This window comes from Carettochelys insculpta, chromosome 22 (assembly GCF_033958435.1).
Source record: "Carettochelys insculpta isolate YL-2023 chromosome 22, ASM3395843v1, whole genome shotgun sequence".
Taxonomy (NCBI): domain Eukaryota; kingdom Metazoa; phylum Chordata; order Testudines; family Carettochelyidae; genus Carettochelys; species Carettochelys insculpta.
This window is the reverse complement of record NC_134158.1, coordinates 7,387,780-7,410,332: the sequence shown is the minus strand read 5'-3', so window position 1 is coordinate 7,410,332 and position 22,553 is coordinate 7,387,780. Positions and strand designations below refer to the sequence as shown.

Below are 22,553 nucleotides of genomic sequence, written 5' to 3'. Positions count from 1 at the left end.
GAGAAGGGGGCAGGAGCTATCCTTGGGGCAGGGGGTTCCCAGCTCCCAGACCCCCCCCCCCAGCAGCGACTGTGGGGAGAAGGGGACAGGAGCTATCCATCGGGCGGGGATAACATTGCTAAAAGGTGGAGGTGGGAGACAAGACTGAGTGGGCTCTGGGGGGCTGTAGGGAATCTGTGAGCAAGAAGGGGCAAATCACCTGGGGATGGGGTTGTGGCAATGTGGGAGGGGGAATACGAGGCCCTCACCTCCAGTCCAGTCCAGTGGACCAGCATCTGATGAAGTGAGTCTGTGCTCACGAAAGCTCATGCTCAAAACTTTTCTGTTGTTAGTCTATAAGGTGCCACAGGACCCTTTGTCGCTGTTACAGATCCAGACTAACACGGCTACCCTCCGATACTCGACCTCCAGTCTGACACCCCTCTCTGAGAACACCCGGCCCACACAGGTGGGGATTTTCCTGGACTACAGTGCAACTGACATGGCCCAGGTAATATTTCAGTACTTCTGCACCTTGGAGTTCTCCTGGAGTTTGCTACCGAATTACTTGCTTCAGCCCTGCTTAGCTGTACCTATCAATTTCTGCTGATGTGCTACAAAACAGTATTTTTAAGGAAACCTAACCCATGGCGAAACATTTAGTTAACCAGTTATGCCCCGCCCCCGTTAGTTATGCAACCATTGAAGAATCAGAGAGCGTACAGAAAAATACTAGAAAAGTAGGAACCATAAATTACAACAGTTGAGTGATTTCTTGCCAGAAAAAGGGCATCCAAACCTTAAACATCTCAAGATGTGTTTCTTAATCTGGTGATTGTACATAAGAACACAAGAATGGCCATACTGGGTCAGACCAAAGGTCCATCCAGCCCAGTATCCCATCTGCCGACGGTGGCCAATGCCAGGTGCCCCAGAGAAGGAGAACAGAAGACAATGATCAAGTGATTTATCTCCTGCCATCCATCTCCTGCCCTTGTTATGAAGGCTAGGGGCACCATACTTTATCCCTGGCTAATAGCCATTTATGGACCTAACCTGCAAAAATGTATCGAGCTCTTTTTTAAACCCTAATAGAGTCCTGGCCTTCACAGCCTCCTCGGGCAAGGAGTTCCACAGGTTGACTGTGCGCTGTGTGAAGAAAAATTTCCTTTTATTAGTTTTGAACCTACTACCCATCAACTTCATTTGGTGTCCTCTAGTTCTTGTATTATGGGAAAAGGTAAATAATTTTTCTATATTCACTTTCCCCACACCATTCATGATTTTATATACCTCTATCATATCGCCCCTCAGTCACCTCTTTTCCAGACTGGCTGCCAGCTGCAAAGGGACTGTCTGTCTTAGCAGTTAAAGACTCGGGTGTGATAAGGCTCACAGACCACTCATTACCCGGCCATCGGCTAACAAAGAGTGGCCCCTTTCAAAAGCTTCTTTTGAAGGAAAGTGTGTGTAGATGCTCCACAAGCCCTTTTTTCCAAAAGAGCAGTCCTCATGGGGCCTGATTTTTTCAGTCCCTGTCCCGTTCTTTCAAAAGAGCGAGGGGCTAAGTGGACGCTCTCTTTTGAAGGAGCAGATAACTCTTTTGATCCACTTTTTTGTGTGTGGACGTGTGTGATGGGGTTCTGGGGTCCCCCAAGCTCTGCACCCTGTCCGCAGGCAGGAGAGTCTCTCACTCAGCAGGAAAACAGCAGGTTTATTAGCCGACAGGACACAGCGTCGTACAGAGGAGTCAGTACAGCCGGCAGAGACAGCCAGTCCAATCCATGTTGGGGAGAGGAGGCCCCGAGGGGCCCTCAGAGCTGGGGCCTTGCCCCCTCCTTTGTCTCTCTCTCTCTCCCAGCCCAGACTCACTGCTTCCAACTCCCAGTTCCAATTCAAACCCCTCAGGCTCCACCTCCTCCTTTGTCTGCAGTACAAAGGTGTTACCTGGTCATCAAGGTTACCCTCAGCAGGAGCCCCACACCCTCTGTGAGCCACACACACACACACACAGGTATCCCCCACTCCATCACATCTCTCCCCCCTTCCAGACCGAACTGAGCAGGGTCACTCAACTGGTGACCTGGGGAAGTTCGGGGCTGTCCCCTCGTGACAGGGCATCGGCTGTACCCTCAGTGCTCCCCTTGATGTGCACCACCTCCACATCATAGTCCTGCTGGGGGAGGCTCCAACTCAGGAGCTTGGTATTGGCCCTTTTCATGTGATGCAGCCGGGCAAGTTCCTTTAGTTCCCTTGGGTTGGTTGGTCTCGCTGCTTCGGCCCCGGTCCGTCAGCCACGTTCTCAAGTCGGGCGGGCAGAGCCCATACAGATGCTGCAGCACCAACAGATTAAACAGGTCTTTTGTGGTCTGGGTCCTGCCCCATCTGACCACCAGTCCATACAGCTGCTCCAGCCAATGTCTGGAATTCAGTTACAGTCCAGTAACGGAAGGTACAAATGCTTCCATCCTTGGCATTTAGCCAGACCACCCAAATGGCTGTGTGCCTCAGTTTCCCCTTCCATGCCACACAATAGGTTTGGAATGTTCCTTCTCATGTCAGAGGTTGCAAGACTAGTTACAGGGAACAATGGTGACATTTCAGAGTTACAGACTCCTTCAACATACAATTCATGCTTCTACATCAATGTCCTCATGTCACATGGCTCTTTTCAAACATTCAGTGCATGGTACAATTCTACAGCTTTTGGTAGCAGCACCCCTCGGTTACAGCAGTCAGCGTGAATAACAGAACAAACCCATTGCAACTGTACATTTACGTTGCTCTTTGGTAGACCACAACTTTTGTGTAACCCCCTTGAGAATCTGGTATTTTGGGGATAAATGGCTGAGGCCTTTCTTAGCACCATCAAGTTCTAATCTTCTCCCTTGCCCCCTGGGGTGGAAATCTGATCTCTTTGGGTGTGCCCTCCCTTCTAACAAGAGCTGGGCCATTGATGATCTCAGGAAGACGGCCCCCTCCCAGCCAGCCTGGAAATTTGCAAACCAAACTGCTTTTTGAGAGCTGTTTTGTGAGTCCCAGATGCAGAATCCACATGAAGGAATCCCTGTTTATCCCTTACTGGCCCACCAGGCCCAAAGCTCCTTTGTCCTTTCACCTCCAACTACTGCCTCCCCATGGAATCAGAAGTTGAATCCAGTATGAGAATATGAGTGTTTCCACCATCTGGAGATGGGGAATTGCTGGCGCTCTCCTGCATCCTACAGAGATTGGCTGTGCAGCTGTTTTACTTGGTTCTCACAGGGCTGCTCACATTCCCTGATAGTTTTTTACTTTACTTGCATCAACTTCCAATTCCTGAGAAACTTTTACCCTGCCTGCTTTGGACCCTTGCAGAGCACAGCCAGTGGTTTCACACTCAGGCAGGTCCTGGCCATCAGGAGCTGAAACAAACTTCTCCCCAGGCAAAGGGCTGCTCTGGCTCTTACAGACATGCACCTTTCCTGTTCACTCTCCTTCACCTCACTCCCATTTTCTGCAGTCCCCACAGACGGGTCAGGAAAAGTTTCAGGGAAATTCTCTTCCTTAAGAGCTTCCCCAGACAATAACTCACCCCTGTCTGCCTCCACAGGCGCACTGTTCCCTTGAGCCACAACCAGCTCCTGGGTTTCACCTACGCCCAGGATCACTTCTGGCCCATTAGGCAGATTCCCACGTAATCCCCCTCCAGGCAGACAGCCAGTACCACCGGACAGAAGGTTAGGATCCCTTTCCTCCCTTCTGCTACCAGCTCCTTTATCTTCATCAGTCAGCGTAACTCCATTGCCCGTCTGTTCTTGTGTCCTGGCGAGAGGATGACTCTGGTAGGACAGAGTCCTCTCACCCCCTCCCAGTAACACCTCAGCATCAGGCAAAGAACAAGTACCAGAATCGTCTGGTCTCTGGGATTCCCTGATGATACTAGCTGGATTAGACCAAGTTAAAGCATCATCCCCCCTGAGAGACACAGAGGCAGGCCCACTTCCCATCCGGGCTTCAGCTGCCCTCAGATCCAGCTCTGGGCTCTTGGCTCCATCTCGAGCCCCCACAGGCTCAGGCAAAGGATTCACTTCCCCAGAAGCAGAAGCACTTTTCTTGCACCAAGGACCAGTGTCCTTAGCAGGGATACCACTGCCCATCCCAGAGCCATTCCCTCTGCTCCAGCCCCCATGGCTGGATTCAGAGACACACCTGGAATGCTCTTTTCTGGTGGTTCCTTCTCCAGCCACCCCAGGCTGAGGAATCCTCCTCAGACAATGGGCTAGTTTCCTCATTGGCACCTTTTCCAAACGCAGGCTCTGCTCTCTCCCCAGGCTGCTGCTGCTGTTCAACACAGACAGACAATGGGAGACACTCTCTCCTTTGTCCCAGCCCCTCCCCGGCTGGTCTCCATACACACACAGAAGGTGAAGCAGCTTCTCTCACAGACAACTTGCCATTCCCAGTGGATCAGCTGCTTTCCTGCACAGACACACAGGCACCTTCCTCGGCCCAGGCCTGGAAAACTCTTCGCAGGTCTGTCTTGGCCACTAGTAGATGATGGGTTGGAATCGCTCCTTCCCTCCTTGAGCTGTGGCAGGCCACTCGGTTCAGAGCTCCAGGCAGTCCAGGGTTCCCTGCCCCGATCTGGGCTCACCTCTGCAGGATTCTCCCGAGCCCTCAGCTCCGCCACTGCACATCCACGCTGCCTTGTCTAGCTTCTTTAATCTCGATTCGGTTTCCAGGTGCTGCCACTTCACAGCGGAGTTTCTCAGCGTGGTTGCAGGCTCTCAGGCTGATGCCCTCTGCACCCCACGATTCCTGGAAGAATCCCTTCAGTGTGCCAGGCTTCTTGCGGGTCACAAGCTGCCCGGGGTTAGGCCGTAGGCCCCTCTGGGACCGACTCCAACAGACTCCCAGCGGAACCCCTTCTTCAGTGTGACACCCGCTCTCAGGGACCATGAGCACCCTGTCTTGGGAAGGACTCATTCAGCGTCAGCCTCCTCAGGGGTCACTTGTTCCTGGGGGTTGGGCTCTCGGCCCCTCCACCTTCTGGGACCGACTCCAACAGATTCCCAGGAGTAACCCCTCCTCGGGTGTGACACCCCCTCTCGAGGACCACGACCGCAGTTGCTTGGGTTCGGCCGCAGGCCCCTCCGCCTTGGGGAACTGCACCTCACTGCCCTTCAGCACACCTGGGTCTCGCAGGCCCCACTTCTTCCGGGGCCCCGGTCACTTACTGCTGGATGCTCCATCCTCGGGGTGCAGAACATCCCACTTCTGACACCAGTGTGATGGGGTTCTGGGGTCCCCCAAGCTCTGCACCCTGTCCGCAGGCAGGAGAGTCTCTCACTCAGCAGGAAAAAAGCAGGTTTATTAGCCGACAGGACACAGCGTCGTACAGAGGAGTCAGTACAGCAGGCAGAGACAGCCAGTCCAATCCACGTTGGGGAGAGGAGGCCCCGAGGGGCCCTCAGAGCTGGGGCCTTGCCCCCTCCTTTGTCTCTCTCTCTCTCCCAGCCCAGACTCACTGCTTCCAACTCCCAGTTCCAATTCAAACCCCTCAGGCTCCACCTCCTCCTTTGTCTGCAGTACAAAGGTGTTACCTGGTCATCAAGGTTACCCTCAGCAGGAGCCCCACACCCTCTGTGAGCCACACACACACACACACAGGTATCCCCCAAGAAAAGATCTTCCCGAAGGGCTTCTTTTGAAAGATCTCTGTGGTGTAGACTTAGCTTATAAGAGTTAATAGTTTCACAGTTTATGAATATTGCCCAACATCACCGCTTAAGTTTGAGATTTTTAGAATGTCTTCCTGTTAGGTTTTTTTTTTAATGTTTCAAATCTGCACCCTTTTTCTGTTGCTGTGTGAAGGACATGCACCCACTAACCATCCAGCAAACGGTTCAGAGGAAAGAGAAAAAATAACGGCACATAGAAAAAGCTGTCAAATACACAAACTAAACAAACTTGAGAAAAGTGGGGCTACAAATTGTTTTCCTTCTAATCTGTTTTGGGTAGTCACCTCAGGGCTTGATAGTCAACAGTGTTACAGAAAGAGGTCTTCACCTACAAAAAAGAAAATTGATGACAAACACTGCTGATTTCAAGAGAAGTGGACTGTTGATTAGTCTGTCATTAAGTACAAACAGAATACCTCCTGCTTCATCTGCAAAGACAAAGTTTCCTTTTTTAAGGAGAATGATACTGAACGACATTACAAAACAAAACACGCTAAGCAATATGATAAGTATCATGGGGACAAGAGAGTAAAGATGATCTTACAATTGAAAAGAGAATTAGTGAAGCAACAGGAGCTTTTACAGAAACCCAGAAAAGAGCCAGCAATTTTGACAAGATAGGTGGTGAGTGAAATGATTACTATGCCTGGAAGACTGTTTACTGATGATGACCGTGCACTGTGGAGACAGCAATAAAATTCAGCTTAAGGTGCTTTCACTCCAGCTGTGCTATTGTAGCTGGAGCTGCGTATCTTAGGTCAACTTTCTACCCTAGCGCAGGCCTGGCCTCCCTCTGGGGCACCTGGCAATGGCTACTATCAGAAGACAGGCTACCTTTGGTCTGACCCAATATGGCTGATCTTAGGAGGGGTTCCCTCAGTCTCTCCTGTTGAAGCTGTTTCACTTTGGGTAAATAAAGGGGCTCTGGGGATCACAGTGACACCTAAAACCAAGACTTTGATTGCTATGTACCTTTGTGTGTCCAGGTCTAGGAGTTTTCCATTGATCTCAGTAAGGCCAGGATTTCACTCAGTATCTTTAGGAGACTCCTACCCCTCATGGCTAAACTCCACGTCATTTTGAAATGTAACTTCTCCTGCAGTAATTTCATTTCTTCTGATTTAGAAATGTACGTTTCCTACCTTGCACCCCTGCATAGCCTCCTCAATGGGCTCCAGTGTGGGAGATCTGTGCTCTTGGGTGTTTGTACAAACCAACGAGATCACCTCACAATCATCTTGGAATAACAGTTCTAGTTCATCCTCCAGCTCCCTGCGGTTGGTCTCCTCTTTTATGTCTTTTATGTCAGTTTCACCTAAGGAGTTGGACTCTAACTGTAAATCGAACAACATTTTAATAGTGAGGACAGCCAAACTATGAGCATAGTTGCCCAAGGGAAAGGGCAGCATTTGTCATCAAGCCTTCAGGTTATCATGGAATGCTTCTCTAAAAGATTGGTTGTACACTGATGTGAAAGCCAGAAAGGACAATTATAATTATCCAGTCGGACCTTCTGCACAACAGAGACCAGAGAATTCTATGCAGTAATTCCTGCATCAAATGTATAATCTGTGGTAGAGGTAGCAGATCTTCTGCAAAGTGACATCCAGTCTTGATTTAAAGTCTCCAGGGGATGGAGAATCCACCATGGCTCAGGGACAGGGGTTAATTACCCCCACGGTTATCAAATTGCATCAGGATTTGGTCTATTTTGCAAGAATTAAGTTTATCAAAATGGTGTTCCACACCATTCCAGCTTTTACACTGTCCTGCGTAAATCAGGAGTAGCTGCTCTGGAGTCACTGATGGTACTGGGCAGAGGTGGCAGCTGCAGGAAGTGCTGGGGCGATGTGGCAGAGAGCAATTCAGGAAACGGGGTGTTGGGGGCAGCGGTGGAAAAAGTACCCACAAAGTTTCCACAGTAAAAGTACTGTTGCTTCGAAGAAATGTATTTAAGTGAAAGTCAAAGGCTGTGTCTACACTACCTCCCTACTTCAACAGGAGGAAGATAAGTAGGGTGTTTATTAATTAATAAGATTATTAATAGTTTATCAATAAAGTGCTGTGGTCCGGATGCAGCACTTCATTAAGCAAATTCCCCCCGGGGCAACTTCGAGGTGATGGCTCGTGTCTACCTGCAGCTAACCCGCCGGTACTTCAAAGTGCTTGGGCAACTTCAAAGTCCCTTTACTCCTCAACATGTTGAGGACTTGAAGCACTTTGAAGTACCGGTGGTTTAGCCGTGGCTAGATGCGAGCCAGCACTTTGAAGTTTAACACTTCAGAGTTGCTGCAGGGGTGAATTTGCTTAATGAAGTGCTGCATATGCTCCGCAGCACTTCATTAATAAACTCCTAACACCCTACTGACCAGCCTCCCTTCGAAGTAGGGAGATAGTGTAGGCAAGCCCAAAGTGTCCTTCTGGAAAACTTCCTGAGCAGAAGTACAAAAGCACCGCCTCTTAATTCTTTTACCGAAGTATCTAGAAGTAAAAAGTAGCTCCTCTATGGAAAGCTGTGGTTAGCCACCTGAGTTATCATAGGGCACTGTCCAAAATACATGGGGAGAGAGAGCTCAGTGGTTTGAGCATTGGCCTGCTAAACACCAGGGTTGTGAACTCAATACTTGAGGGGGCCATTTAGGGATCTCAAGGAAAAAAATCAGGGGAGGTGGATAGTGCTTGGTCCTGCTAAAGGAGCAGGGGACTGGACTCAGATGACCTCCATAGGTTGCTTCCAGCTCTGAGAGAGCCGTACTCTTAGGGAGCAACTTTAAGGGGGAGGGGTGGCTCAGTGGTCTGAGCATTGGCTTGCTAAAGGCAGAGTTGTGAGCTCAATCCCAAAGGAAGCCATTTAGGGATTGGGACAAATAGACATCAAGGACAGTGCTTGGTGTAGCCAAGCAGGCAGGGGACTGGACTAGATGACCTCCCAATATCCCTTCCAGTTCTAGGAGATGTGTATCTCCAATTATAGTTTTTTTCATGCATGCACACATATATCTATATAAAGCGCACACACACTAATTTAAATATGCACATGTGTATGTATATACACACTTACATGTGTGTTCATATGCATATATATAAATTACATACTATGTACACTCATATATTTTATATTTCAAATCTGGAATTCAAATGTAGTCACAGCTTTTATTTATAAAGTTAAAGAGTGACCAAATGAAACACAGGAGTCAAATTACAAACATTTATTTTGCCACATACATATGTGTGCGTTTTCAGCGTTGTGACAATTAATGACAGAAATGTTTGTTCAACTTTAGAAGCAGCTGATTTTCAAAATTATCAGAGTCAAGCCTTGCTCTCCTAGGACAAAACAAGTGTCCAGCAATGCTGAAGAGTCTCTCGCAGGCAGCTGAGGCAGGCAAAGGTGTGTTGGCCCTTATGGACACCTCCCTGATTGTGGGAAAGGACCACAAAAGATCCATGGAGTCTGCTGAGCAGGATAAGTACCGATCGAGCTGTCCCGCAATTTCATTTGTGCAAGACAATTTAATTGAAGCAAAGAAGTCCTCTTCATCAGAGGAGCCGTTGTGCTGTTCTACTGGGTCCAGCAGAAGATCCATCTGTTGCGTGATGTAGGCAAGACCTGCATTGGAAAAGAATTGAAGGAAAACTAATATAAAAAAGGAGGCTAGTTATGGAACTAAACATTACAGAAAAATGGCACTGCCAGCTCCTGAGCTATCAGCTCTAGTTGGCTCTTTTAAGACAATCCAAGGAAACAGCGACTAGAATAGCGAAAGCAAGAACGAGTTTGAAGGCAACGGATAAGATCTGGAAAAGAAAAGCAATTAGCTTAAGAACAAAGCAGAGCGTCTGGAAAACATGGGTATTCGGCAGCAGGTTGTACGGATGTGAGACGTGGGTGATAATGAAAGATTGGAAGAGAAGAATATTGGTGTTCCAAAGGAGTTGTTATAGAAAGATTCTGAGACTATGAGGGATGCAGAAGGTCACCAATGAGAAATTATAAAGGAAGACACAGCCAAAAGAGAACCTGCTGCAGAAGGTTATAAAATGGAAGCTACAACTATTTGGGCATATTTGCAGAATGAACGATGCACGAAAAATCAAGACCCTGGTATTTGGCATAATGGACGGTTCAAATAGGAGAGGCAGACCCCACAGAGAATGGTGCGGAGCTAGTCACAGAAACTAAGCCACTCTGCACTGGTCCTGAAGAGATGGAAGGAAATAGTGAGAGAGGCATCAGACACCAACGTGCACTGAGTCTACGGTTATTGATGATTGACGATGAAGGATAAACAGCTTTCCCTCATAACATTACAGGGTGGAACTAAATATGTAACAAATGTTTTATTTTTAACATATCAACATTAGCTAGCAGATGGAAAACATTCTCACCTAAAAGCAACCAGTCACACTGAATGCTCTTTCAGTATGCTTATTACAGCTATAGTGCAGGGGACAGCCTGTACTGACAGGCTCTACTGCTTTAACACACTCTCTTACCTTTTCTAATCACAGCATCATCCTTGGTCCAAGCAGTCTTAAACTTTGGCAGCAAGATGGCAGCTGCGATCAGCTCTGGGTCTTCAAACATTTCACCAAAACGCTTCTTAATGCCGCACTGCAGCGCCTCTACCAGCGGCTTACAGAACTTGGAGGACACCTTGAGCCTTTCCAGCTTTGAATCCAGCTGGTACAGAGTGGGCAGCAGCCATCCCATCTGTGTGCTGGTCTCAGCTTGAAGAATATTTAGTGCCTTCTCCACAGGGCCCATGACCATGGCATATTCCGATAAAAAGGCCAGCTCTGCTGGACTCAGCCTGCAGAATGGTTCATGGACATTGTTAAGTAAGTTAAATACAACATGATCAGTTTTTTGTTTTTTTTTTAAACAAAAAAGTATAAAGAACCGCTACTTACATGTTAATTTTCAGTGCTTCAAACACATTTCTGATGGCCCCCTCTCCTTCTTCATTCAGAATGCGCAGAACTCTCTCTGCAGCCATGAACATAGAGTTCCATCTCGTCTGGCTTGGCCAAATGAACTGTAGTTTGCATTCTGCTTTCACCATTGCGGCTCCAGTAACTGAGCGTCCAGTTTTATCCCACAGCGCCTGGCATTTGGCAAACGTAGACCTAGCCAGCTTTTTGTAGGTGTCGTTTGATTCAGCCTGCACAACATCTAGAGATGAAACTAGGTTCAACAGGTGGCAAGCACAACGGTGGTGTTTCGGTAGGTTGTACTCAAGGCCGTTATCTGTGTCCAGGACATCTGCAATTTTGTGAAATTCAACTTCGTTTTCTTCCTCGTCAGTTTCCTCCTCTGGTTCTTGACTGCCTTCTTCAGTATCCCGCTGGTTTTTATTGCCAAATAGTTTGCAAGCTTTGAGGAAATTTGACCCATTGTCTGTTGTTGTTCTAACTATTTTCTCGCTTATCTGATATTCTGAATGAATGTCAGTTAAGGCAGTGGCCAAAACATCAAAAGTAGGCGAGCCTTTTAGATGCCGACATGCTAGTGCCGCCGAACGTCTCTCCAGGCTCTTGAGATCAATCCAGTGAGCGGTTACACCAATGAAGCTGCGTCGCCTGACTGTCCAGCAGTCTGCCGTGGTGGTAACGTACTGCACTTCACTCATCAAGTCAATCAAATTTTTCCTCATGCTTTTGGCAGCATCAGAGATCTTTCTCTGCAGAGCAGGTCTTGACAGGATGGTAGAGTCAGGCTGAAGATCATGAATAAGGTCTCTAAATGCTGGCAGCTCAACAACACTAAATGGCTGGAGACCTTCAATAATGTACTTCATCACTGCCTTGTCCACTGTGGGCTGTGATACAAGCATAAAGGGACTTGCTATGGTTTCAATCTTGAGCTGCTTGCTTGTGGAACCAGAAGTGTGGTCCGATTCCTTCTTTCTCTTTTGCACAGCAGAAGTTAACCTTGTGTATTTCTCCAGCTGATTGGGATGTTTTCTCTGCAAAGAAAATATTACTTCAATTAATGACTTCTCCTTACAGATTTCATGGCTACTTTAGCAACAATAAGTGAGTGGTGAACTTTGTCCCTTTCCAAAGTTTTCTGCTTTTGGGGCAGTAAGAGCATATTTTATTCATAATCACAAGTTTCATAAGCACTGTTAATTCCTGTACAAATAAGTTTATACAGGCAGTCCAAGCCGCAAACGGCTTACATTCCAAAAATCTGAAAGTCGATTGTTTGAAACTAAGAATGTAGTTTAAATTACACTCTCACATCTACCTGCATTTGTTCTCTTGGTCTTTCCCATCATGCTTGTAGAACAATTTAAGGCAAGCGATTGTGTCCACTATCATTTAAAACGTTGTGGCTTTCCTTTTCAGTGATATCCGTTTATCGCTAGCAATATTATTAGGCTTCTTGGCCAAGATTATGATCTTTTTGTCATATGTCTGGATTTTTATATTGGGCCTGGAAACCATTTTAATGTCCAGTGTGGCTACTGGCCCCAGCTCTTGTGCTGGGGGGCTGTGTGAGGTGTCTAAGGAAAGCTGATGATGCCCTGAATCTGTACATGCTACTTATATGTCTGTATCATGTATGTAGATAAAGTTATAGATTTTAGCTGTGTAGCTGTGTTAGAAAATGTCTCAGTGCTCAGCTTCACAATAGGAGGTGGGAACTCAGCCCCAGCCAGGATAAATGGACTATAAACAAGTGTTCAGACAGTCAAATCCACATTCCAGCTGCTTGGAACGTGTCCATGGGATACAGCCCATTGGTCAAGTGACCGGAACTGAAACAAAGGAACAGGTGCATTTCAGAAATCTGAGACTGTCTCCTGGGATTCATCCAGTGGCAGTTTGCACCCAACAGCCCACCTGAGTCAGGTGGGTGCAGACCTCACAGGACTATGGGAAGAAGAGGGGGCTTTGTTCCAGAAGAGAAGAGACAACACAAGAGTGTTGGTGTGGACTTAGCGGTGTCCATCTTGTATCCTTTGTCTTTTGGTCTCCAAGGGTCCATGTGCCAGCGTGTGGACCCCAGAGGGCTGGATCTACAATGCTTTTAGAACTGAGCCTATGTAACCTGAAATGAACTTTCCGAGACTTTTAAGAACCAGCAAATAACATCGCTGGCCAGCCTCAGTAGTTATGCCTGATGTATGTAAAGTATTGCTTTAACCATTCTTCTCTCTAAACCTGTTCGTTCTTTTTTATTAATAAATCTTTAGATATTTAGATCTAAAGAATTGGTGAGTGTGATGTTTGGGTAAGATCCAAGTATATCTAGACTGGGGGCCGGGGCTGGGCCCACCCCCTTAGGGATCTGGAAGAATCCATGTGGTGTTGGGTGAAACAGGCTTAAGAGCCTCTCACAGGGTTGTTGGTCTGGGCTGGTTTAGCAGCCTCTGAGAAGTCTGTGGGTTGGCTTGTGTGGCTTCTGGCTGACCAATGGGGCTAGCAGAGGTGCTGTGGTGGCTGATTGGATTTGCCTCAGTGAGAAGGAAAACCCAGCCTGGGGCTGTAAGAGGCCCGGATTTGAAGTAAAGGTACACTGGACTGATTTCTCCAGCTGTGCCTGGAAACCCCATCCTATCACACCAATATAATTTAAAAAGTTGCAGCTTTCCTTTTCCCTCGTATGCATTTATTGCAATATTATTAGGCTTCTTGTCCACAATTGATTTTTTTTTGCCATGATTAAATGCTACTGTACTACCTGGCGCTCTGCCTCTGCAAGAGTGACACCTGGTTTGTGTACAGGGCTGGCACTTGTTTACCCAAATGCTTAAAATGACGTAGCTTCGTTTGCACGTACATCATTGTTTGTGTGTTCAACACTGTATTCTCTTTAAAAAAACTTCTACAGAAACATCAAAAAACGAATTACCTTAGTTTCTCTTTTTATTCAGACTTTGAATTATTACTGGTACTATAAAATACATACTGCTGAAAGCATCAAAAAGCTGTAGCTTTTTAAACCTGCGATATTAGCCCTGTTTTGTTCCCGATTTCTAGTCAAGAAAAAAATTTACAAACTAAGTAACTAGCTACTTAAATATGAAACAAATAATTAAAATAAAAACACAAAGCACCAAACAAGGCTGAGTTAGAGGTCTGTTGAGACACTGCAACCTAGAATCTTCACACCTGCAGTTAAATGAACTCAGTCCAAAGCACACTACACAATCTGCATAAAGCTATCATCGTAAACGAAAGCAGACAGCTAAAAGAAAGAGAAGTTTACATACCATCATATGCTTCTTCAAGTTTGACGGTGAGCTGATATACGCTGCCACTTCTACTATCTTTGGCAAACAAAGAAGACACTGAAGCCGTACTGAAGATCCTGAAACTTCTTTCATTTCAAAAAGATCCTTAAGGTACGGCCAGGGATGAATCATGCTGTTGTCCGCCATCTTCAGTACAAACAGGTGTTGATGAAGATGCTGGTGCTTCTGGAAAATCGTAGATTGGGGCGGGGAACCTTTTTTAGGTCGGGGTCCACGCAGCCACAAAAAAACATCTGCCGTGCCACACGAGTGAGAGGCACCCTCCCAAACAAAACAAAACAAAAACAAAACCCTCACTGATGTGGCCCCCCACTGAAATACTTCACTCCTCTGCAGCTCCAGCCCTATGGCAGGGTTGGCGTAGGACAGATGCAAACGTCAGGGCTTCCCACAGGCCATATTAATTCTTTTGGGGCCCTGGGATTAGATTTTGTGAGACCCCTGCCCCCCAAGCTCTGGGGCAAGGCCAAAATGAAGGGTTCAGTGTGCAGGAGAGGGCTGGCAGGGAATGGGATCGGGATGAGGGTAGGGTGCTGGAATGGGAGATCTGGCTGGGAGGCAGGTGCAGGAGTGGGCTGAGGGCAGGAAGTCTGGAAGGGTGGGATGGTACAGGAGTGAGCTCGGGCGGGGTGTCTGGTCGGGATGGGGGGGAAGGGTGCACGAGCAAGGCAAAGTTCATCATGGGACTGGGGGTGGGAGAGCTGGGTGGGAGGGGGGAGGCAGGAGCAGAATGGGGCTAAATTTTGGGCAGGACCCCGGGAGCAGAAGCAGGCAGAGGGTGGAAGAGCTGGTGGGAGGAGTGTGGAAGGATGTTGTGGGGGTACCGGTGCTGGCCACAAGAGTAGTGGGGAAGGTGCAGTTACATGGCTCTATGTGCCCCACTGCTCCTGCCTACCACCTTCCGCTACTCCCATTGGCTAAAATCTGGCCAATGGGGGCAGTAAGAAAAGTTTGTATTCCATGAGCAGTTTCCCCCAGCCAGGCAGAGGACGCATGGCAGAGCACGCCACCACGCTTCTCTCCCTACCGCATGCTGGATCCAGCGCAAGTCTCAGAGCTCCCAACCCCGTGTAGTCACCAGTTTTGAAAAGGTGTCGGTGCAGCTTTTAAAAGGCGTTTTTGTTATGCTTATTAATTTTTTTTAAACCATCCCTGCGTGACAACTGGACGCTTTGCTGATGGGGCTGTGCTTTGGCCTAGCAGAAGGCTGGCTTGTGCCAGAGTCAGCAGGGTGATGAAAGCAGCAAGTCATACAGAGCTTCTCACAAATGGTAGTGAAGTCAAAAGTACAACCTCTCTGCTTCTTTTAAACTACTCAAGTAAAAGTCTAAACATTAAAGTGAATTACTTGACATTTTAACACCCGATTCCAAAGGGAGACATCTGAATTGGTTATCATTTTCAAGTTTGATACCTATCACCATGGACTCAACAAAGATCTCAATTATCTTATGCATTACAAGGATAATTTCTCCACCTTCAACATTAGCAGTGATGGTAGACATCCCACTTAGCAGACACTTGTAGGGGTTTTATTACCGTCTTCTCACCTTCCTTCCTTCCTATTTAGCTGATCCCTATTTGTTTTCCTCAGTTCTTTTTCTCAGTAATTCTCCAGACCTGAAGAAATGGGTCTTTCCCACAAAAGCTCATCACCTAATAAATAATACAGTTAGTCTTTAAGGTGCTACAGGCCAACTTGTTTTGTTTTCAGTAAAGGAAAAGTGCCGAAAAATCACTCGAGTAGTGTCCCAAAGTACAGTAAAATCTTTCATATCTGGCATTCTGTTATCCAGAATATCCAGCATTTGAACCATAAGTAAAATGTAGATACATCTTCCATCAGTACAGCTGCGTGTAAGTACATATAGCATATGCAGTATAGGTTTGCAGCGTACAAAACTACTGTTGGTAAATAAAGTACTCTGCATGCATTTGTGTTTGCTTCTTAATACAATAAATTCTTTCATATCTGGCAGGCCGAGGACTGGGAGGTTGCTGGATGTTCATATACTCTAGATAATAGAGAGGTATACCTAGTGATGCATAACACCAAAGAAAAACAAGTAAAACAAATCACAGTAAACTTACAGGCTATGTCTACACTACATTCCCCTTTTGAAAGACTAATGCAAATGAGGGAATCTGGAAATGCAAATGAAGTGCTGAGTTACAAATCTCACACTTCATTTACACAATCACAAATGTTCACCTTTTCAGAACGACAAGAAGTCTTGTGGCACCTTATAGACTAACAGATATTTTGGAGCGTCAGCTTTCGTGGGCAAAGACCCGCTTTGTCAGATGCGTCAGACGAAGCGGGTCTCTGCCCAGGAAAGCTTATGCTCCCAAATATCTGTTAGTCTACAAGGTGCCACAAAACTTGTTCTCAAAGCTACAGACTAACACAGCCACCTCTCCGATACTTTTCAGAAGAGATTCTTTCCAAATAAAAAAAGCAGTGCAGCCGCGTTTCTTTCAAAATTACAACCCCGATTTTGAAGGCACCCTTCTCACTGAAAAAAAAATTACGAATCAGGGTTCTTTCAAAAGAACCCCGCACACACGGCTTTTTTTTTTTATTTCGAAATAATCTCTTCCGAAAAGGCGATCACGCGAGATTATGCAAGTGCGAGCTTTGGCAACCACGGCCTCATTTGCATTTCCAAATGCCCTCATTTGCATTCCTCCCGCCAAAGAGGAACGTAGTGTCGACGTAGCCCCGCCGCAGCCAGCCTCGTTTTGCTTCCGTGTCAGGGGTTGCTCGGGCTCGCGCTCCCTTATCCGGCACGTTTGACTATCCGGCACACGGCCGGTCCCGGGGCTGAGGGCGAGGGAAGAGTTTGCCGTGTTTCGGTTTGCCTGGCGCGGGGCCCCACAGGGGTCCCCGGTCCTGACCGTGGGGGCTCAGCTCCATCTCCCCTATTGCCCCTGTAGCGGGGGGGGGGAGGCGGGGGGGACGGGATCATCCGACCCCGGCTCTTTGGCTCGGCGCGGCGCGGCGCGGCTCAGCCCCCCACGGGCCGGCCCTGCCCCCCACATCCCCTTGAGGGGAGGGGAGGGGAGGGGCGGGATTTCCCCCGCGGGCCTCCAACGGCCCAGCACTCACCCGAGCCCGGCCGCGCGCCCGTTGTGCTGTCCCCGCCCCGCTCTGCCATTGGCCGCCCGGGCGACCCCCGACCCTCCCCGCCATTGGTCGGCCAGTCAGTCAGCCCCCCTCCCACCCTCCGACTCCTCCCAGATCTCGCGTCAGTCACCAGGGGTGCGACGCGGGGCCTCCTGGCGGAGGGCGTAGGGGCGCGGCCGAATGACGTCACCCACTGCGCAGTCGGCTGAAGCCCTGCGCCGCGCGCCGTGATGACGCGATATGGCGGGGTGCGAGGCTGGCAGACAAAGTGCCCGGCCCCCAACCCCGGCGCCGGCTCTCGGGGTCTCGGTCTTTTCCTCCCCATGGCCAGAGGAGTTGGAAGTGCCCCCCCACTGCCCATGACCCCCACACTGCCTGTGCCCCCCACCCCCATGTCCCCCCACTACCCATGAGTCCCCCACTGATTGTGACCCCCACCCCCCATGTCCCCCCACTACCCATGAGTCCCCCACTGATTGTGACCCCCACCCCCCACTGCCTATGCCTCCACCCACTCACTACCCACGGCCCTCCCCCACTGCCCACCCCACACCCCCAAACTGCCCATGTTTCCCCCACACGCATACTCTGCCCCTGTCCCAGTGCCACAGGCACTGCCCATGTCCGCCAGCACCCCGCTCACTGCCACAGGTACCCAAAGTCCGCCCCGCTGAAGCATTTCTGTCCCTTTCCTCACCAGCCACATCTCTGCCCCGAGAAGGGATCTACTGCTCTGTCCGTTCCCCCCACCCCACCCAAGTTCTAGTTCTGCCTCCTCCTCTCCTAGCCCTGCACCTAAGGGCAGCTCTGCCAACACGTGGGCGACATCTACGCTACAGCGGTCCTTTGAAAGAAGTTCTTTCGGAAGATCTCTTTGCAAAAAACTTTTTCGAGAGATCGCATCCACAAAGAAAAAGAGCAGATCAAAAAATCAATCTGCTCTTAGGTAGTGGCCAAACCCTGGCTGCTCTTGCGAAAGAACGGGCTGGGAAATGCTGCGGATCAACAAATCCGGCACAATGGAAGACTGCTCTTTTGAAAAAAAAAAGGTCCTGGGGCATCTATGTACATTTTTTTCCCAGAAAGAATCTTTCAGGAAGAGGCCCTCTTCCTCAGCTGGGAGCAGATGAGGGCCACCAGAAAAAGTGCTGTGTTCTTTTGATTAAGTGTCAAAAGAACGCCTTTTGTGTGTAGACACTCAGTGGGATTTTTCAAAAGAGCCCCCGGCTTTTTCAAAAAAAAAAAAACTTGCTAGTGTAGACATAGCCTTGGTGATTCCCTGTTCTGTTCACTCCCTCTGGGGTACCTGACGTGGTTCTCTGTTGGAAGACAGGACGCTGGCCTAGATGAACCTTTGGTCCGACCCAGTGTGGTTGCTCTTACGTTCTAAACTTCTGGGCCAGACCAGACGTTCCAGGGAGTTGAGAGGGAGCTGGGTGGCAGTGCTGGGGACACACGGAAAAGTGATTTTCATCATAAACACCCACCCCCAACTCTGCTCTAAATTTTTCCATTGACGGAGGCATATGCAGGTGTACATCACCAATAGAAACAAGCTGCTGTCTGTGAGCACTCTGCCTATCAGCTGGGCGGCCCCTGAGTCTGTCTGGGCGTCCCCACAAGCGCTGAGCTTACAGGGAACACTGTTAGAGCTGCTGCTGTCAACGTGTCCCATCCAAAGTCTTGCTCCAGTTAGCACCTCCAGAAGCCAATCCCACAATGAGAGAGTGCCCCAAGTCAGCAAGTTTCCCAACCACAGAAGTGTTGGACATATCAGTCACATGGGTCATACCTATGCTAAGGTAACAGACAGCCCTATCAAAACAAAAAGCAGTCAAGTAGCACTTTCAAAACTAGCAAAATAGTTTATTGGGTGAGCTTTCATGGGACAGACCCACTTCTTCAGACCATAGCCAGACCAGAACAGACTCAATATTTAAGGCACAGAGAACCAAAAACAGTAAGCAAGGAGGACAGATCAGAAAAAGATAATCAAGGTGAGCAAATCAGAGAGTGGAGGGGCGGATGGGGGAAGGTCAAGAATTAGATTAAGCCAAGTATGCAGACAAGCCCCTACAGTGACTCAGAAAGTTCCCGTCCCAGTTTAAACCATGTGTTAATGTGCCGAATTTGAATATAAAAGCCAGCGCCGAATTTGAATATAAAAGCCAGCTCCGCTGCTTCCCTTTGAAGAATGGTGTGAAAATTCTTTTTCAGTAACACACAGACCTTTAGGTCATTAATAGAATGCCCCATTCCATTAAAATGTTGACTAACTGGTTTGTGGATCTGGAGTGTTTTGATGTCTGTTTTGTGCCCATTAACCCTTTGTCTAAGGGAGTTAGAAGTCTGTCCAATATACAAAGCATCTGGGCATTGTTGGCACACGATGGCATACATGGTGTTAGTAGAGGAGCATGAGAAAGTGCCCGTGATTCTGTGAGTAACCTGGTTAGGTCCAGTGATGGTATTTCCAGAGAAGATATGTGGACAAAGCTGGCAGTAGGCTTTGTTGCAGGGAAAGGTTTCAGGACTGGTGTTCCTGGGGTATAGACTGTGGCTGTTAGTGAGGATCCTCATGAGGTTGGGAGGTTGTCTGTAGGAGAGAACAGGCATGTCACCGAGGGCCTTCTGGAGTGTGGCATCCTGATTAAGGATAGGTTGTAGGTCTTTAATAATTCGTTGCAGTGGTCTGAGTTGGGGGCTGTAGGTGATGACCAGTGGTGTTCTGTTCTTGGCTTTTTTGGGCTGATCTTGGAGTAGCTGGTCTCTGGGTATTCGTCTGGTCCTGTCAATTTGTTTTTTTACTTCTCCTGGTGGGTAATTCAGGTTGATGAATATTTGGTAAAGTGGACTTCCTTCAATAAGGCTGATAGCTGCTGTGTGTGACTGAATGGTCGTTTTGTACTGTGCTGATGGGCAGAGATCAGAGGAAGATAAATACACAAAAGATGCTGACTTGTCTGCTAAATCCTTCTATCATATAAGATGAGACAGTGGCACTAAAATAACAGAGCAGAGCTGTGTCTACACGTGCACGCTACTTCGAAGTAGCGGCACTAACTTCGAAATAGCGCCTGTCGCGGCTACACGCGTCGGGCACTATTTCAAAGTTAACTTCGACGTTAGGCGGCGAGACGTCGAAGTCGCTAACCTCATGAGGGGATCGGAATAACGCCCTACTTCGACGTTCAACGTCGAAGTAGGGACCGTGTAGACGATCCGCGTCCCGCAACGTCAAAATTGCCGGGTCCTCCATGGCGGCCATCAGCTGGGGGGTTGAGAGATGCTCTGTCTCCAGCCCCTGCGGGGCTCTATGGTCACCGTGGGCAGCAGCCCTTAGCCCAGGGCTTCTGGCTGCTGCTGCGGCAGCTGGGGATCCATGCTGCAGGCACAGGGTCTGCAACCAGTTGTCGGCTCTGTGTATCTTGTGTTGTTTAGTGCAACTGTGTCTGGGAGGGGCCCTTTAAGGGAGCGGCTTGCTGTTGAGTCCGCTCTGTGATCCTGTCTGCAGCTGTGCCTGGCACCCTTATTTCGATGTGTGCTACTTTGGCGTGTAGACGTTCCCTCGCAGCGCCTAGTTCGATGTGGTGCCGCGCAATGTCGAAGTTGAACATCGACGTTGCCAGCCCTGGAGGACGTGTAGATGTTATTCATTTCGATGTTGGCTTCACGTGTAGACGTAGCCCAAAAGTTACATCAGTTGAAAAGGCTTCACAATTAAGAAGCAGTCTTGTGGCACCTTGGAAACTAACACATTTATTGGGTCATGAGTCTTCATGGGTCAAACCCGCTTTCTCAGATCAGAATGGAGAGGAAAAACAGAATCCAGGGTGTTTATAGCTGGGGTGGGGGAGTTACCTATCACTAGTAGGAGCAATGAATGAAGCAAATTAAGTTGGATGTGTTTCATTCCAGCAGGTAATTGAAGGATTGTTAGATCGTCATGAAAACATACTCCGCGTAAAAGACGGTGGGGGCAGAAGTAGAAATGAGTGGCATGCTGCTGGGATTTACATTTGGACCACTGCTGTGACACAGAATATTGGGAATCCTTTGGAATGGAATAGATAATAAGACAGTAAATATATTGCCTCTCCATAAAATCATTGCACGCCCACATCTTGAATACTGCATGCAGATCTGGTCACCCCATCTAAAATGTTTGGATTTGGAAAAGGTATTGAAAGAGCAAGAGAAATAATTATAGGTAAGAAACAGCCACCCTATAAGGAGAGATTGAAAAGATGAGGATTTTTCAGCTTTGACAATAAATGACTAAAGGGTGGGGAGGACGTGTTAGAGGTCGAGCTAATCATGAATGCTGGGGAAAAGTAGAACAAGGAAGTGTTAGGTACTGATACATTAGCGTAACAAGACGCACACCCACTGGAATTTATTGGCAGCAGTTTGCAACAAACAAATTATTTCTTCATGGGCCCAGGAGCCCTGACAGTGTCCCTCTCCACAGAGTTAGTCACAAAGTAAGAATATTATACACATTAATGGGGTCAGGCCAACCAGTGTCCCTTAAGTGACTTGCCAAAAGAGGTCAGAACAGGTTAATATTAGAGCTGAGTGGGTCTAATATTATTTTATTTTATTTTCAGGTAGGAATTCGATACGGTGCTCCTGTCAACTAATTGCTAAGTTATTCGCATTAAGTAAGAGTTTTCCCATGCCCTAGTAGCCCTTGGAAAGAAATAGTGTGGGAAGGTGGAGAGGGTTGGTCCTCCCTGCTTGTTGATTGGCTTGTACTGAGCATGCTCAGAAGCACTGCTGAAGCCAACGCCCTCAGTCTGCCCTACAGGTTAGCCTCCCCACCCCCAACATCTTATAGGATAAAATTCTGAAGTGGGCCATGAGATTTGCTAAGAACCACTGTTCCAAACGGAGTCTGGTAGCCTCCCACCCCCAGCCATCTTGGAGGGCATCCCAGCTGGTGTAAATAAATCCCTAGGCAGCTGCAGTCCAGGAAGGGACCTTGTGCGGAGGGGAATTAGACAATGGTTAAGGGCGATTGACGTGATTCTTTCACTAACTTTGCTCCTGCGTTGCCCGCTTGCTTCGATTCTGTAGAGACGACACGAATGCTCATGGCTGTGTGAAGATGCCAGACGAGCCGTCGGTGTATTACAGACGAGCTATCACAGCTTTACCCTTCGGTGTGGACACCAGCACTCTTCAAAGGCCTTACTGTTTCTAGATAAAACGGTCTGTAAACTGCTCACGGAAACTCTTTGTAACTCCCAGGTTGTTCATTAATTCATCTGGATTGCTCGTTGCTTGTTCATTGATTAAGCTCATTTCCTTACTGTCTGCTTCTACTCCTGCCTCTACCTATCAGCTCTCTATATAACCACTCATAACTTGATGCCTGGCAGCGCATTCTGAAACTCAACCAAGTTTAATAGTAACAGAGAGACAGCCGTGTTAGTCTAGTAGTACCAGATAGTC

At 48.2% G+C, this 22,553-nt stretch overlaps 1 protein-coding gene across 1 annotated transcript; it reads right to left on the bottom strand.

Moving 5' to 3' along the window:
• Positions 1-8,790: 8,790 nt before the first annotated feature.
• LOC142024786 (uncharacterized) lies at positions 8,791-17,097 on the bottom strand. The gene is made up of 5 exons (XM_075017006.1): positions 17,079-17,097; positions 13,928-14,134; positions 10,617-11,671; positions 10,200-10,516; positions 8,791-9,312 (listed from the first exon to the last, which is right to left on the bottom strand). Exons 2-5 carry the CDS (start codon positions 14,093-14,095, stop codon positions 8,957-8,959), a joined length of 1,896 nt encoding a protein of 631 aa, XP_074873107.1. The 5' UTR covers positions 14,096-14,134; positions 17,079-17,097; the 3' UTR covers positions 8,791-8,956.
• Positions 17,098-22,553: the final 5,456 nt, after the last annotated feature.